The sequence below is a fragment of the Phacochoerus africanus genome, chromosome 16, assembly GCF_016906955.1.
Source record: "Phacochoerus africanus isolate WHEZ1 chromosome 16, ROS_Pafr_v1, whole genome shotgun sequence".
NCBI classification, from domain to species: domain Eukaryota; kingdom Metazoa; phylum Chordata; class Mammalia; order Artiodactyla; family Suidae; genus Phacochoerus; species Phacochoerus africanus.
The window spans coordinates 14,862,870-14,881,067 of record NC_062559.1 but is presented as its reverse complement, the minus strand read 5'-3'; the positions used below and the strand labels follow the sequence as shown (position 1 = coordinate 14,881,067).

The following is an 18,198-nucleotide window of genomic DNA, read 5'->3' as shown; positions in this document are numbered from 1 at the left end:
ACGGGTGCAGCCCTAGAAAAGGCAAAAAGACAAAAAACACAAACACTCACAAAAATACATCAGGAGGCCCTATAAATCAAAGGTAAACTTCATTTCAGTTGTGATTTGGCCTGACACACCACACCCACTGGATATACTGGTTTGGCTCTCTGGGTTCCCCCAGGCCAGCTTCTCCTGGGCCATCCTGGCATCCCCATGGCAGCTCTAGGCTAATGACTGAGAGCACTGAGAGAAGACCGGGAAAGTAAGTCTCTCTCCATTCATACACAACCTTTCTTTCTTATTGACGTTGTGCCACAAAGAGATGCTTCCGGGTTGTTCTACGCACAGACAGCAAAAGTTGTGAAAGCACAGGACTTGTACATAGAAAAGCAAAAAAAGGCAAAATGTGGGGAAAGATCCCAGCAGTCCTGCTCCAGCGTCAGCAAGGCTCACAGGTACCCTGCCTCTTTCCCGACATCCAGAGAGGACCCGGCCCTGGGATCACCGGCGTCTCAGTTCACGCGGCCACTCAGCTGCTCCTGACGCTGGTGCCTGGAGCACCTGACTGACTGACGAGTGCTGCTGAGGGTGACAGAACGAGGGTGACAGAACAAGGGGATGAGGCCCCCCAGGAGGAAAATGACTGCCATGGCAGAGAATCATCAGAACGGCAGCAAAAGGGACAATCCTGTCCAAGACCATGGATGTAAAACCAGTCGCCCTGGGGCGTCAGACTTCATAAATACAGTGCTGAATATTCTGGTAAACAAAACGGAAATAACAAACAGAACTGCTGTTCTTCCCGTGGAGGGGTGGAGGGGCTTCTCGCAGAGGCCGCACATGCTGGTCTGCGCAGCGGCCGGGCAGCCGCCGGGTCCCTCCCTCCGAGGACGCGGCTCCGCGGGCGGCGACTCCGCGCTCGGCAAGGGGACCCGGCGGCCGGCCCGGCCCGCGCCGCCTCGGTCTCTCCTCCGGGCGGGCCTCAGTTCCTCTTGTCCTCCTTCGGAGGCTGGCCTTTGGGGGTGCCCAGGTTGCTCCACACCTCTGTGTACATGAGGGTCCCAAGGAAGACGAAGACGGTGCCCAGCCAGTGCCAGAGCGTGAAGGGGTTCCGGAAGTACAGGATGGAAAAGATGAGGCTCACGAACTTGCGCAGCGTCACCACCAGGGTGACGGTGAGGGAGGTGCACTCGGTGGTGAGCGTGAAGACCCCGCGGATGCACACGTACCTGGAGCGGCCGGGTTAAGGGGGTTTTCCTTCGGCCACCCGGAGATCAGCGGGAGAACCTCCTGGCAAGGTTCTTGGTTTCAGTGTTCACGGTCCGGGAACCAGAACACATGCGGTCCTACAGCTGCTCTGAAGCTCTTCTTTGGGAGAAGGGCCTGAGAATCCCTGTCCCGCGGCTCCACTGAGGGACCCTACCACGTGACACCGGCTGCAAACCTCCTATTCTTCTTGTTCTGTTTACGGTGAAGGTCACCTCCCTAGTAAGGCCGGAGGGCATCCTCTCAGTAAAGGTGATCACGCCTCCCTTGACTTGATCTGGTCCCCAGCCCTTCTACCGCTTCCTCCAAAAAGGATCTCTGCAGAGCAAACCCATGAGGTGCCTTCAGAGGAACGAGGTCAATCTCAACCTGCTTCACTGTTTCAAAGACTCAAGGATTTTTAGAACGGCCCTCGAGTGAATCAAAAGAATCACTGTAAAAAATGAGGTTTTAATGAGGTGAAGTTTCCTGAATTTTGTGGCAACATGTAAATATCCTAGGACAGTGGACAACGAAGGCCAGGGAGCAATCAGCAGTGGCGCCATGCTAATTCTTAATTACCCATTCATTTCTACACCTCCACCCCGAGCTTCCCCTTCTTGGCGCCCTCTGACTTACTGACCCTGGGCCCCACAAAGGAGCTCAGTGGATGGGCCTGTCTCTCTCCTGCTTACTGCAGAAAAGGTCAGGGCGGGACCAAAACTCGTGTCCCTGCACCTTAGAAGAAAAAAATAAATGTTCCTGTGCCAAAATAACACTGGCGGAGGAGTGCAAAGGATACTGGGTGATGACATTCATGAGGAGGTAGAACCACATGATGGGCACCGACACACCGACGACTGGAACCTGGTATAATTCTGTGAAGATTAAGAGCAGAGACAGTCCTGTCACTTCAGATGCTTAGGTTTTCATCTTCTTCAACAAAGCAATACAGGTGACTGCAACAGAGACAGCAAACCTGTCTTGCAAACAGATTTGGACCACGCACTGCTTTACCTGCCTTGATTCTAAGCTATTCTCGGCCTCGAGGGTCATCACATTGGTTTCTTCATACAAATTATAACTTAAGTTTAAAATAAACCCTTCGCCATTTGCCTGAAGGGGACCCCGTTTTACAAAGAAAGACTGTGAAACACAGAGATGTTCAAATTAATATGGTCTTGGAGTTCACATCATGGCGTAATGGAAATGAATCTGACGAGGAGCCATGAGGTTGCGAGTTCAATCCCTGGCTCGCTCAGTGGGTCAAAGATCCGGCGATGCCATGAGCTGCAGTGCAGGTCGCAGACACAGCTCGGCTCCAGCTGTGGTGTAGGCCGGTAGCTGTTGCTCTGATTAGATCCCCTAGCCTGGGAACCTCCATATGCCACAGGTGCAGCCCTAAAAAGGCAACAACAAAAAATGATGTTTTCTAACACAAGATGAGAGAGACAACCCAGAACTAAATGCTACTTGGAAATAGGTTCAATCCTGCTAGGAAGCCAAGAATTCTAAATTATACAAGGCTATACCATTCTACATCTATTAAATTAGCACTTAAACATTTATAAATAATACCTTCATCTGGCAAGGTGGTAATTGAACTGGCAGCCATTCAGTGGGTATAAATTGGTGCTGTTTTTTAAAAAATCAATTTCTCAGTATGTATTAAGGGGCCATAAAAGTATTGATACTCGCTCTTAGGAATTTATCCTAGTTAACTCATAAGAAGAAAAAAGGTCTATACACAATGCAGTCATATTTGTAATAAGGAAAAACTGAATCAATCTAAATGTTCGATGATAGAACAAGGACTATGTATAACTAGATGAAGTGTTATATGTTTGATTAAAAAATCATAAAGAGGGGTCCCCGTCGTGGCTCAGTGATTAAGGAACCTGACTGGCATCCATGAGGACGTGGGTTCAATCCCTGGCCTTGCTCAGTGGGTCAAGGATCCAGTGTTGCCATGAGCTATGGTGTAAGGTCGAAGACGAAGCTCGGATCCCACGTTGCTGTGGCTGTGACGGAGGCTGGCAGCCACAGCTCCGATTGGACCCCTAGCCTGGGAACCTCCATATGCTGCAGGTGCAGCCCAGAAAAAGACAAAAAAATAAATTAAATTAAATTAAAATTAAAATACACAGAACAGCCTGTCCATTAGAAAGCTTCTCAAGAAAAACAAACAACACCCATAAACATTATATATACTCACATAAAAACTCAAAGAAAGTGAAAAGGAAATATAAAATTATACAAGGATTACAACTATGTGAAAACAGATATAAATAGTGTCAGGAAGGAAACTGGTCAAATGCTATTAGCTCATGTGGAGGGTCATGGAACTTTAAACCTTCCTTTAAATACACTCTACATTAGTTTTATATAATGAGGCTTGCACAGTAAATTTTGGGGAAGAAATAAAATATCTGAGATAAAAAAGAACAAGGACATAGTAATCCTTGAAGGGTTAGATTTTTTCATTCTGTTAAACTGTTTGGGGGGGTTGATTATACAGCATAACTGAAGGAAGTCTAACAAAGTGATGTTGAGATCTGGTTAGTAAATGAATATTAATTTTCTTCAGCAAAAAAGGTCACATATATAAATAAAAGATAATTTGTTCTAATTATATATCTGGATTAGTGGTATTCTATTGTCTTGGAAACACACAGCAAGTACTGACTTGAAAAGAAAGTTAACCAGTGTTATTGTGATTCAGTAACTTCCGAGATCCACTGTATTTCCCATTTTGCTGGGGAAAGACAATCAACAGGGCTTCAAGTATTCAGACGGACGTTTAGTTCTTAGAAAATTAAAGGCTAACAGGTCCGCCTGAGGCACAATCCAGGACAAGCAACACCAACAAAAACACACAGACTTAACAGGGACAATTCTAAGGAAGTTGAAGGCAGAGTCTAAAAAACAATTTATATAAATACCCTTCCCTGTGATTTTCAGAAGGCAAATTCTGGTAACTAAATGATCAATCCCAAGGAACTTGAAAATGCGTTTATTTCAAAGCCCTTTGCTCTATGGGGACTCTAGCAGACCTGAAAAACCACTGTGTCACAAATCAGCTATACGTCAATTACATCTCAATTAAAACACGTCAGAAATGACTGAATAATTCAGAGCCTTAAAAACTTTCTTACACATGACCTTCCCCACACACTACTTGGCAGGCAAAATGGAAGGGGCAACTTTGCAAACTCAGAGAACAGTCACAACTTCGTGACTCATGACCAGATAGCAAACAAATGTTTACTGAGAAACTACTGTCATTCTACAAAATACACTTACCATTTTAGGTCTAAGCAACATAAAGCCTTAATTTAAAAAAATGTTTATTTGTCCCTTGTGTATTCATTTGTATGTATGACACGCTATGTCTTTTAGTACACCATCGGACTGTATCAATAATTCTTTTTTTCTTTATTTCAATTTAACTAGCAATTAATAGATAATTTGTTAAATAGCCACTTTAAAAAGTAATAGCTGGGGGGTGGGGGAATGTGCTTGGGCTGTGGGGTGGAAATCCTGTGAAATCAGATTGTTATGATCATTATACAACTACAGATGTGATAAATTCATTTGAGTAATAAAAAAATTTAAAAAAAGTAATAGCTAACTTATACTACAGACATTTAAACTCATTTTGCTTATTCCTGCTATCTACTCTGTAACTAGGAAAAAGACCTGTATCATTTTTGCTCCTCCTTGCGTGGGGGTAGCTCAGCCTGGATCTGGGAGCAGATCTGCCTTTCCCAGCAGAGAAGGATGAACAGGAGTTGAGAGAGTTTGAACTATTGCCAAAATTCTCATGGCTCCAGTCTCTGCAGAGTTATTACTGTTTATTTGCATTTTCAGGATATCAAACATTCCACATTCAAATGTACACACACATATTCCAAAGCAAAATCAAAAATTTGAAGACACCGTCTGTGTTCATTTGCAAATAACTGAAAAGTGCCTGTAAGAGCTTTTGCGGCAGCAATTACCAATCAATGGTACTATATTTCTGGAAGGTGGAATGGGGATGGTTTCAGGGGATGATTTGGATACGATCATGAAAAAAGAAGTGATCAAGCCAAGAGTAAAACTGAGACACACTGCTTCCAAAACTGTCAAATAATTCCACTGGATAATCCCAAACTCACCAGATTTATTGAATAGAACTGCATGGTCATAAATATCAGAAGCCAAGAAGATGAAACCAGGAAGTGGAAGGGCATGCTAGGGAAGAAACATTTCATGTAAATTTAAAGGCAAAAGCATTACAGAATATTTAGAGTACCTTTACAACGACTGAAAGTTTTACAAGCTATTTAACAAGCAGTATCAAGAAAACTTATTAAGTTAAATGCATCCAGGGCTACTGACCCCTTGACACCTGTACAGCATCCTCTCAACCCCCAAATTAGGGTTCTGGCCCTATGGAATCTGATGGTCACTACATACAAAACAAACAAACAAAATAGAGCCAGGATCCTTTCCTCAATAAAAAGGGAATGGAAATTGAAATACATTCTGCCCAAAGGATTTGCTACATTTTACTCTTTTGGAGACTGCTTAAGCAAATATAAGGGATTTAAAAGCTAGATGAAATGTGAAAGCAGATTTTAGAGTTGAGGAAACTAGTGGGGAAAAGAGATAGGAGGACAATAATAGAGAGAGTTTGACAAGGAAGGGGAAACAATAGGTCAGCAAAGATGAAGGCGTCTGACAACCACCTCCTCCACCACCAGGAGAAAAAGGAATCCCTACAGTAAACATTAACCAAGCAGTTAATCAGGTGCCAAGTACTGTGCTACAAGAACCACGAGAGCCCAAAAGAATACTCTTTTATTCTTTAAATTCCCCGGCCATACACTCTAGCTCCAATTAAATGTCTCAGGCTGCTTGTAAGCAACTTCCACACAAAAAGGTCGGCAGGGAAGGGATCCCTGAGGTTACTGAAGGTGGAGGCAGCTCTATCCATGCGACACAGAGGGGAGGGACTTGGGCCTGAGCTCCAGAGGAAAGAGGGAGGAGAAAGAGGAAAGTTACAGGCGGTGGCTCAGATCAGCAGTTTCAAGCAAGAAGCCTAAAACTCCATCAAGGGAACAAAGCCCCTCTGAGGGACTTCTCCTCAGACCCCTCTCTCTCCAACTCTCCCAAATGCTTCCCTGCACATATTCTCCTTGGCATGTGGTTTCTGGAAGTTCTATTCCCCTTCCAGGTTCCCATATTGCTTTTAACCTGCTTTCCTCCGAAGAGCACTGGGTTTCTTGGCCCTTGGGGCTCTCTCCTAGTTGGCAGACACGTTCTGTTCACACTGACTGATGATGCTCACCCCGTGTAGTAAAGAAGGGGGGCAGCCTATTAAAAGTGCCAAAGTCCGTGGGTCCCATTTTACTGGTTAATAAATTGATCCTGTGACTACATCAGAAGGATGGCCTATCATATCTGGAATAACGTATGACGATAACAACAACTCAGTCATTTTCATCTTCCCTGGGTTCAAGAAATGACTTACGTTATAAAACAAAGCCTCCTTGGAGTGCTTCCCGAACTGTCTGTAGAGAGTCTCTTGGAAAATACCCATCCTTGCTGACATCAGAAGAGCAAAAGTCAGTGCCCCAATACCTGAAAAGCAAACACTGGGTTACGGGATGCCTGCATTTGCTAAGTTCCAGATCTTTTCTTAAAGAACATTAAGCTCTACAAATATTACAAACTAAATGTGGAGCACATACAAAATTTACAAAGATATAAAAAGCAACCACGATATTACCATCCAGTCCTAAATAGTCTGCTATATCTCTCTACATAAACCTATGTATATATTTTATGCTAAGACAGGGTCGTAATGAATATATAATTGAGTATCTTGCTTTCTTCATGATCTTTTTCCTGGATTTCCCTTTAATTCATTAATTAAAAATTTTTTCAAAAGTATGATTTAATGGCTGCATGTTATTCTGTCATACGGATAGGCCATATTTAAATGTCTCACAACATGAGAATGGCTAGATTATTTCCAATTATGTCAAAATTAATTAATTAAAATCAACATACATCCCAGTACATAAATCTCTAAACAAAATATTGATTACTTCCTTAGGATAAACTCTCATAAGAGGAATTACTGAGTCAAAGGTTGTAGAAATTTTACTTTATTTTTATTTTGGGGGGATTTTTTAAATTACTCAATGAATTTTATTACATTTATAGTTGTACAACAATCATCACAACCAAATTTTATAGCATTCCCATCCCAAAAATCTCAATACATAATTTTTTCCCAAAAAGGCTGTGTCAATTTACCATAAATGGTTTATATGAAAAAGAGTCACCTTACTGTACCCTCAGCAGCAATGAGAATAATCGTTTCCTATCTTGCCAATATAACAGATCAAAAACAAGAAGGTGCTGCATTTTTATTTCAATTTGCATTTCTTTGATTACTAGACTAGTGAGACTGAACGTGAAGATTATTGGACATTTTTCCCCCCATGAATTGTGTGTTCATATCTTTTGCAAGTTTTTCTTATCGGATAAAGTATCTTTTAACAGCTCCTAAAGATCTTGCTATGTTAAGAACAGCAACCTAAAGGGATCAGGTTTCGAAGTCAAAAAGCAAGGAGAACACAGTTCTGTCCCCGCTACACCCTTCCATGCGGTCCGTCTCAATCTGCTACTGCTGTTACTGAATGAACCCTTCATCATAGCAAGGGCAGAGCTCCACAGGACGTGTTTCCATTAATTCCACACAGAGACACTTGTGTTGTACAAAATTCCCTAGGAGATTCTGGGGATCAGTCAGGTGTGGAGACACTGCCCTGTGGAGCAACGAACTTACGCAGAAAATAAATCTAAGCTTTAGAAGAGCAGGTCTCTGGGAAATTTAGTCAACTGCTATAATGTGCCCTGCTTTTGTAGAAGCTTCTGCTCAGCAGACAGATCATAAAAAAGAGGAGGACACTCTGAGTACTGCTCCCATAGCATGTGATGCGCAACCAGACACAGACGCCTCTTTTCCTACGAGGGGCAACCAAGAGAACCATCCCTGGAGCAGAAGACAGTACCACCAACATGGACGTTTCCTCTTTGTCATTTCGTGAGCAACGAGGTTCCGATATAAAATCCCAGGTGCCTCTCGCTTCCATGGCATAATTTGTTTAGCCAATGCTTCTTGCCAAGAAACCTATCCCTTAGGAGGAAACTCTGAAAACAGAACTGCAGAGGCAATTAGCGTTATTTGTAATTACTGTACTTGCCTAGCAACCACCATGCAAATGCCTGGAATCCATCATTCTCACTCGAGCTGGACTGGGAAGTCTAGGAAATCAGAAAAATAATAATAGTAAGAGGTACAGAGAGACCAGAACTACATGTAAGGGCCCTCAGTCCAAGGGCAATATACACGTTACCTACTTCCCTCCACTCTCTCTGAGATGTAAATCTTCATATTACGTGAGCACTGACATTTGCTGTATTAGTAAAGGACCTGGGTCCCCATGACAGGCAGGGAAAGAAATGATCTGTGAACAGATTCTTACCACCTGCTTTGCTGACATGAACGTGCAAATAAATATCCCCACAGACACCAGGGCAATGGAGGTATATTTGAATATACTGTATCTGCAAAAAATAAGAACAAGAACTTAGGAAAGCAGAGATACAAATTTCCACATGTGTGTACAGTCAAAAGTTTCATGAGAGTACAAATCACTAGGACAAGATCCATCGATCCATCAAGGGGATCCCTTCCCGGCAAGGTCCACGGAAGTCTGGGTGAAAGAATCAGGTCGCGGACTGGTTTCTAAACAATACCCTTTCTTGGAATTGTGTAAAATTGTTTGTTTCAGGAGTTCCTATTGTAGCGCAGTGGTAATGAACCCGACTAATATCCCTGAGGATGTGGGTTTGATCCCTGGCCTCACTCAGTGGGTTAAGAATCCCACGTTGCTGTGGCTGTGGTGTAGATTGGCAGCTGCAGCTCCAATTCGACCCCTAGCCTAGGAACTTCCATATGCCACAGGTGTGGCCCTTAAAAAAAAAAAAAAAAGGTTGTTTCAAATATTTTGTGAACCAATAGATTGTTTCATTAGAAAACAAAACCAGAAAATGACACAGAACAGACTGAGTCCAAATGAAAGCCTGACTGAGATCTTAACGGGTACCCGTTGCTTCTCCTGGCTTCTGCGGCCCAAACCTGAGTGGGAAGAGACACAGCACACAAGGGAAGAACAGAAGGAGTGGCAGGCAGGGACAAGCGGCAGGATTCTATACTCAGAAAATGGTTCAACAGTCTATTTTCAGGGAAGGAAAGGATGTTGTTTGAATGCCTCTGCATGACTTAAATATTGGTTTTAAATGCTGGCATAGTTGGATAAGGGAAGAGATATTGGACTAACAGGACCCTTAGCAGGAATAACAGTGGCATTTCACATGAACTAAAATACTACCAATTAACATCCCTCTCAGGCCCTTGGTGTGATAGAGCAAAAGGCCTCTGGCAAGAACGAAATTAAAACCTTCTATCTAAAGTTTTCTTCTCAAATACTTTATACAGTTCTGGTCACAGCACCTCGTAAAAAGGCCAACAGAACCAGCTAAGAGCCAGAGCAAGGGGCCGAGGGCAACATGCTACGGAAGAGGGACGGGGTGAGGATCCAGTACTGGCTGAGGCAGATATAAAAATAAGGGAACACTTCCGTCTGGAAAGATCAGATGGAGAGGTTTACAATTCAGGCTGAAAAAATAATGAAGGGCCTGGTTAAGGTGAATATAGATTTGGTCTTCAAATCTTGGAATGAGGATAAGCTTGAAGGGGCTCCGGTCAATATAAACAAAATGAGAATAAATTATGAATTCGTGATATTAGTTAGCATAGGGAAATGCCTGCTTTCTGGGTGATAGACACAGAAGAGAGTCCAACAGAGCTGGAGAGAGGTTTTCAAGATAACATACTCAACACAAGTGCTTAAGGAGGAAAACTGAGATGTTTGAAAAAGGACCAGGACATCAGGGGTACTATTAGGAAAATACCTTTTTTTTTAAAGAGTTCTAGATAATTATTTTTATAACAGTAATTCAAGTACAGAAGTTAAAAATTCAAAGAGCACCTCAAAATTTTTTTAATGAAATCGACAGACTTCTGTCCCCTCCCAACCCCAGACATTATTACCTTCTGGTATTTACCTCTATCTATTTAAATAGTATGGTTATCCTATTATTTCTTGATTTATCAAGTTTAGAATATAATATGTCTATATATATCATACTTGTGTGTGTATATATATATATAATATATTCCTTTTAGTGAGAAAGAGTGTAATTTATTTCCTTTTTCCACCATCTACATAGACTCATCAAATACAATTATTTGATAATATGTCAGTACATATTTTTAAAATCTTATGATCACATAAATATTATTCACAGTGTAGCACACTACAGAATTACATTTCTTTTCTTGATCAAATGTTTTCCCTATAGTTAGTCACTGCTTCATATTTTCCCTAATGAAGTGTTCTGTGAACACAGTCCGGAGCTTTCAAAACCTCTCGGTATGACCAAAGTTATTATCACGTTTTATTATTTCCTGTTGTTGTTTTGGAAAAATTTATTGAGCTATAATTTAAATACGATAAACTGCAATGTAATAAGTTTTGACATTTATATAGCCACCACAGTCAAAAAAATGAACATCTTCAATCTGTTCTTTTATAAACCCTTCTTCCCACCATTACTTACATTTATGCTTCTTCCCAAAACACTGATCCTCTCTCTGTCACTACAGATTAGACGGCCTTAAAAAAATTTGTATAAATGGAATGATATATACACTTGTTTTATGTGGCTTATTTTACTCGGCAAAATTATTTTAATAGTTACACATGTTGTAACATGTCAATAATTTACTCCTTTTTATCGATGAATTTAATTCCATAGAATGGACATATATAATTTGTTTATCCAATCATTTGCTGGTGGGCACTGGATCACTTGCAGTTTGGGCTATTACAAACAAAGGAGCTATGAACATTCACATATAAATCTTTGTATGGATAGATACTGTCATTTATCTAAGGTAAATATCTAGCAGCAGCATGGCTGGATCCTGTGGGATTTATGATTAATTTTTAGGTTAACCACAAAACTATTTCCTCAAGTAGTTGTACCATTTTACCTTTCTGCTAACAGCTGTATGAAAATTCTAGTTCTTCATATCCTCAGAAAACTTTCTACGTTTTGGTCAGTTTTCTTTTAATTTACTTTTTCTGATAGGTCTGTAATGGCACTTGGTCGTGATTTTCATTTGAATTTTGCAAACGACTAATAAAAGTCAGCATTTTTTTCATGTGTTTATTTGGCATCCATATGTTTAACTGATGAAGTGTTCACTGACCATTTTGCCCATTTTTATTGGGTTATACGGTTTTAAAATGATTTTGTTGTTGTTGTTGTTGTTGTTGTTGCTATTTCTTGGGCCGCTCCCGCGGCATATGGAGGTTCCCAGGCTAGGGGTTGAATCGGAGCTGTACCCACCGGCCTACGCCAGAGCCACAGCAACGCGGGATCCGAGCCACGTCTGCAACCTACACCACAGCTCACGGCAACGCCGGATCGTTAACCCACTGAGCAAGGGCAGGGACCGAACCCGCAACCTCACGGTTCCTAGTCGGATTCGTTAACCACTGCGCCACGACGGGAACTCCTGATTTTTATTTTTGTCCATCATAGTTGGTTTACAGAGTTGTCAATTTCTACTATACAGCAAAGTGACCCAGTCGCACACGCATACATATACATTCTTTTACTCACATTATCCTCTATCATGTTCCATCCTAAGGGACTGGATATGGTTCCCCGTGCTAGACAGCGTTCACTCCAAATGCATTCTTTTTATAATAAGCTCTTTTGTATCCCCATTATGAGTCAAAAATCAAAGGCTGGAGAAAGACCCCAGTCTAACCCCGTGTGAATATTAACACCACCAAGAAGCACAGGGGTCACTTCAAAGGTGATGAACCTGACCATTATTCATGCTGGAATAGGGAGAACGTAGAAATCAGTACAACGGTACTTGTCTGGCAAAGACATAAGCCTCAGGAGATAAAGAGCCCATGATAAGGAGCCCAGTAGGACACGGCAGTTGTCCTTTTCATGACACAGCCCTTATTACTTAGAAACTCCCGGTTCCCACACTGAATTGCCAGCTACTTTCCAAGCTGGTATAGAGAGGGCGAACACCAGGGCAGGGTGTTGCACACACTGAAAAGCTGGCATCAGCGTGTACAATTTTGGTCTGAACAGTGAGGATGAACGTCCCCTGAGAATGTTTCAGACAGTAAGTGTCTGAAACACCCCCCCTCTTCCCTGGGAGGTAAGGGTGAGGCTCTGATGAAGGTGAGAGACATGTAGCTTGAAAGGGCATCCCAGGTACTCCTGGTATTTCCCAACCACACCGAGAGAGAGCCACTGGGGACAGTCACAAAGGACAGCCTTGAAACTTTTCATTGCATCTTGTTGGCCACATGGGCCTTTGTTAGGATTTTCTTTGTAATAAGTATGATCATTCTGAGGTAGGAGAGAGATGGGCTCCAAGCCAGACATTCACAACTAGCCTCTTATTTATACCTCCTCTTCTTTTTTTTTTTTTTTTTTTTTGCTTTTTAGGGCCACACCCATGGCATATGGAAGTTCCCAGGTTAGGGGTTGAATTGGACCTACGGCCGCCAGCCTACACCACAGCCACAGCAACTCGGGATCCGATCCTCATCTGCAACCTACACCACAGCACATGGCAACAGTGGATTCTTGACCCACTAAGCAAGGCTAGGGATCGAACCCGCTACCTCATGGGTCCTAGTTGGGTTCCATAACTGCTGAGCCACAAAGTTACTCCCTGTTTATATTTCTTGAGGCAGGAGATATAGGTATGCTCCAGGATAGACATTTACAACCTATTTATACTTGGAGAAGGAGGTAACAACAGGGACAAGGTAAGTAACTGGATCAGTTATCAAGTAAATAACTGGCTTTGTCTCCTGTGGACACTTTAAACAATGGTAATGCCAGGGGCCAAGGGGGGTCAAGCCCTGCTAGGGCAAAAGATCAAGATGTCACATACCTCCCACCTTGAGTCAGGGAAACCCTAACCACACATGTGCAGAAAGAACCCTAGGATCAGAAAGGGCAGGGGCACCAGGCCATGAGTCCTGGTAACCTTCCCATAATCCCTTGCTCTGGAATCCATTTTGGCAAAAGATGCACACGCATGCTGGGGAGAGCCCTGGGTTCAATCAGGTGTGAGAAACAGAGTGAGATAATGGGCCAAAGGAAAACAAAGACTCGGAATAGCTGCCCCTATATAAGTGATTTAAATCACCCCTTCGGCACACTTTCCACTAGCGGGGCATCCACACACCTGAGTGTGCTGTTTTGCTTCTAAACTGCTTACCTGTGTGCTCTCCCACATGTTGTACTGTGTCTCTAGTAATAAACTTTTTTTTTTCTTCTTTCTTTTATCTTTTTAGGGCCTCGCCCTTGACATATGCAAGTTCCCAGGCTAGGGCTCAAATTGGAGCTACATCTGCCGGCCTACACCACAGCAACACTGGACCCAAGCCGCATTTGCAATCCACACCGCAGCTCATGGAAACACCAGATCCTTAACCCACTGAGAGAGGCCAGGGATTGAACCTGTGTCCTCATGGATACTCATCAGATTTTTTTCCACTGCGCCACAATGGGAAGTCCTTTTTTTTTTCTCTATTTTTTTGAGCACCTGTTTTTATAGTCTTTGACTCCTTGAAACATTCTTGCTTTCAGTGGGGGCAAGCATCAGGGCAACTCTGCTTTTGGCTCCTAGCCTCCAGCTGGTCTAGGGCTATAGGATTCCTGGTTTTCAGCCAAGCTGCCCAGGTTCCATTCCTGAGCAGGGAATTACGCTCTCGCTTCAATCCATCACTCACTGCTATCTCTCCGAGATCAGTTCCTTGTTCATTATGGCATACCAGTGAATGCTTTCTAGGGCCTTGGGAAAGCTGGAAATGGTTCGTGTCTGGGCCCTCATACGGTCACCATTAGCCACATGTGGCTACTGAGTGCTTAAAATGTAACCAGTGAAACGGGAAACTACCTATTTAACTGTATTTACTTTTAAATATTTAAATTTAAGTCTAAATAGTCACATGTAGCCAGAGGTGACCACGTGGGACAGTGAAGTTCCAGATCAACTAGCTTCAAGGTTCAACGATAAGAGCTAATCAGCTCTACACAGAGAATGCTGCTCCAAAGCCACAGGTGGGGTCCCTTACCCCCTCTGCCTCAGGAAGATGCATCATTGTCACAGAGAGAACTGAGGAACAAGGCAGGTAACCAAGAGCAAACTTATGGCCACTATGAGAAAAGGAATCCAGACAGCTTAGGGCAGGGGCTCAAGTTATCCTTCCTATACATAAAAATTATCAAAGACAATTGTTTACCTTTTCTTCAAAATGATAATCCCTAGGATCATGTTGGCAATTAGAGAACCCTGTAAAAAGAGACGACAGAGTTTTAGTGCACGAGTGAAAGAAAATAACGTAATTCAAGGTAATGAAGGTATGAAGAGGGACATGGGGGGAAATCAGCTGGAAAGGAGGAGGTTAGGACGAATGATGAGTGAGGTTCAACTGTTCTCAAGATGGCAAGAAGTACAAACCCTAAAAAAGGGTCACGTAAAATAATACGACCTTTCAAAGATGACAGTGAGAATAAAAATGATCAATTCTCCGTAAGGGGTCATTGCTGAAGCGAGGGCTTAGAAAGAATAAATTATATTATAGACTTATTTTTGTCAAATTTTCAATCGATCTCATTTATAGGAGCCTTTAATAAGCTTCTCCTCACCCACAGTTTGACTGAATGCAATGGTACAGGGCTCTCTCTCTCCTCTGGAAAGGTGTCGATTAACCAGCAGGTGTTTACTGAAAGTCTACTATGTGCCCGATGCTCTGAAGGTCATCTTAGTCACTGACATTGGCTCTGGAGTGTCCCTGTAGGGGTAGCACATTCCATCTCACAGAAACCTCAGGCCCCACAAAAATGCTAAAATTCCAGGTTTCACCCATTTAGTATTCTCTGCAGTCCTAACAACATTCCCCCCTGTATTTCCTTCCTCAGGGAACACTCTGTTCTTGCTCATATACAAACTAAACGCAGTCGCCCACCGTGCAGGAGGCAAAAATGAAAACCCCTGCTGCTTTGAGAGAAACCCTCCCTTCATCAAGAATTCCCCTCAAGTGTCTGCTTTCAGAAAAAAATCAGCAAGGCGAGGTCCCGGTTTCATGTACTAAAAGCACATGTGATTGTATGGACGAAAAGAAGTAACAAGTAATGAGGGATAAGTTCACATTCACAGCACGTCTGGATATACAATCATCCGGAGGAAAGAAGTCACAGGTAAACTCTGCCATCGAGGAAATCTCAGCCTCCCTTTCATCACTCGCCCCGAGGCCGCTACTAAATGAAAGCGCACCGTCCACCCTGCCATTTGGCTCCTCGCGCCTGACGCAGCCCCGGGGAGAGCCCGCCTCTGCTTCCGCAGCCGAGAGCCTCCTTCCGGGGCTCGCTGCCCCTGCCGTGGGCCCCACGTGCCCGCCCGCCCGGCGGCAGCCCCCGGGGGCGCCCGCGTGCGCCGGCGGACTTACGGATCGGAATATCATGTGCAGAGGCATGGCGATGTTGAGGTTCAGGGCGTAGTTGTTGACCACGCTGACCGTGAAGAACATGGCCACCATGGCGCCGTAGTACCTGAGGGGCAGACACACGGCTCGTCAGCAGGCAGCTCCCGGCTCGGGAGAAGCACGCCCAGAAGCCCGGCCAGATTGGAGCCTTAAAAGGCTTTCCCCGGAGTTCCCCGTCGTGGCGCAGTGGTTAACGAATCCGACTAGGAACCATGAGGTTGCGGGTTCGATCCCTGCCCTTACTCAGTGGGTTAACGATCCGGCGTTGCCGTGAGCTGTGGTGTAGGTTGCAGACGCGGCTCGGATCCCGCGTTGCTGTGGCTCTGGCGTAGGCCGGTGGCTACAGCTCCGATTCAACCCCTAGCCTGGGAACCTCCATATGCCGCGGGAGCGGCCCAAGAAATAGCAACAACAACAACAACAACAAAAAGACAAAAAAATAAAAAGCTTTCCCCAGCCACAACAAAGAACGACACAATGCCATGCGCAGCAACATGGACGGAACCAGAGCCTCTCCCACGGAGTGAAGTGAGTCAGAAAGAGAAAGACAAACACCATATGCTATCACTTCTATCCGGAACCCAATCCCCAGCACAGATGAACCTCGCCACAGAAAAGAAAATCTTGGACTTGGGCAACAGACTTGTGGCTGCCGGGGGGGGGGGGGGGGGGGGGGGGGGGGGGGGGGGAGGGGGAGGGATCGGGAGCTGGGGGTTAAGGGATGCACACTATTGCTCTTGGAGTGGATATACAATGAGATCCTGCTGTGTAGCCTGGAGAGCTAGGTCTAGATACTTATATCGCAACAGAACAAAGGGAGGGAAAAAAAGGTATACATGTAACTTAGTCCCCATGCTGTACAGCGGAAAAAAAATTTTAAAAATTAAAAAAAAAAAGCTTTATGCTTATGTCCTCTGTATCACAGGGTTCTACCACTGTTATAAATGTGAAGTCAAATACCAAGTACATATGAAAATACGTCACAAAGCAGGACTAACATGAAAACAATTTCACTATACAATGTGTTTCAAGAAACATCGTTTTAAGATTGTTCAAGTATGAGTAAATCTACAAATGAGGCTTCAGGAGTTCCAGTTGAGGCTCAGCAGGTTAAGAAGCTGATGCTGTCTCTGGGAGGATGCGGGTTCAGTCCACGGCCTTGCTCAGTGGGTTAAGGATCCGGCATTGCCACAAGCTGCAGCTTAGGTCACAGATTCGGCTCAGATCTGGTGTTGCCATGGCTGTGGCATAGGCGGGCAGCTGCAGCTCTGATTTGATCCCTAACCTGGGAACTTCCATATGCCACAGATATGGCCATAGAAAGGAAAAAACAAAAATGAGGCTTCAAAAGAGTTCCCTAATAGGTAGCAATGGGTCTTGCAAAAGACAGTTTTTATTACTGTACTAGTTCATTATATATAATTTTCACTGACCTCTAAAGAACGTGAAAACTGCTTTATTCTCTCAAATATTGCCTCTATATACTTGTTTACATACTATTAATTTTCACTGTTTCTAAAGAAAAGATTTGCTAAGTCAAAGGTTATTTTTGCCTTAGCAACTGTTAAAATCACCCAGTCCTCTGAACCAGTGACCTCCAAATTAACAAGGGCATCCTTTGACTTGTACAAATTCATGTTTAAAATCAGAGCCCCTATTTTTAGAGAAGGTATAGGTCTTTGAATAATAATAAAAACCGAAAACTGAAAAAAGAAAATCCAGTAACCCTAATCACTTAGAAAGATGGAGAAATACAAATGAAAAATTAAAAAGAAATAAATTAAGTTTACAAGTGTACAACCCCATGTTGATCTAGAAAATACTTAAGATGCCTTTCATGCATATATATCTGCTTAAACCATTTAAAATGCCATTTTTTGTAGGCCAAAAGGGGTTGAATACAGCAATTTCATATGATTCAAACTGATACATGCAAAAAGAGAAAAATCATATTTGAAGGACATGGCTAAACCATGCAGGGCAAAGGTGACTAAGTGCTTCCACATTTTTCAGGAAATACTGGAAGTCTTGCTCTGTCTCCCTATACTTCTTCACCTTTGCGCATCTGGAGGCTGCGACAACACTGTCTCAAGTTATCTTCCCTTGTGACAAGAACCGATTTTGCAGTCCTGGTTAGGGATTTGCTATCTGCCCTGATAGACAGCCACGCCAGGGCTAAATTAACAGTCTGGAAAGTCTGAAGAGCTTAATATAGACACAGGCAAGGTTACCATTAAGAGCTACTTCA

At 43.4% G+C, this 18,198-nt stretch overlaps 1 protein-coding gene across 2 annotated transcripts in view; it reads right to left on the bottom strand.

The window, feature by feature from the left end:
• Positions 1–259: 259 nt before the first annotated feature.
• The window catches only part of SLC35B4 (solute carrier family 35 member B4), a 31,438-nt gene continuing 13,499 nt past the window's right edge, over positions 260–18,198 (bottom strand). For both annotated transcript variants that reach the window (XM_047763601.1, XM_047763602.1), the window contains exons 3-10: positions 15,915–16,017; positions 14,709–14,758; positions 8,772–8,853; positions 8,490–8,550; positions 6,746–6,855; positions 5,388–5,463; positions 2,030–2,105; positions 260–1,211 (exon numbers count right to left, since the gene is read on the bottom strand). In XM_047763601.1, coding sequence (XP_047619557.1) covers positions 965–1,211; positions 2,030–2,105; positions 5,388–5,463; positions 6,746–6,855; positions 8,490–8,550; positions 8,772–8,853; positions 14,709–14,758; positions 15,915–16,017 — 805 coding nt within the window. In that variant the 3' untranslated portion in view covers positions 260–964. The remainder of the gene's footprint in view (positions 1,212–2,029; positions 2,106–5,387; positions 5,464–6,745; positions 6,856–8,489; positions 8,551–8,771; positions 8,854–14,708; positions 14,759–15,914; positions 16,018–18,198) is intronic.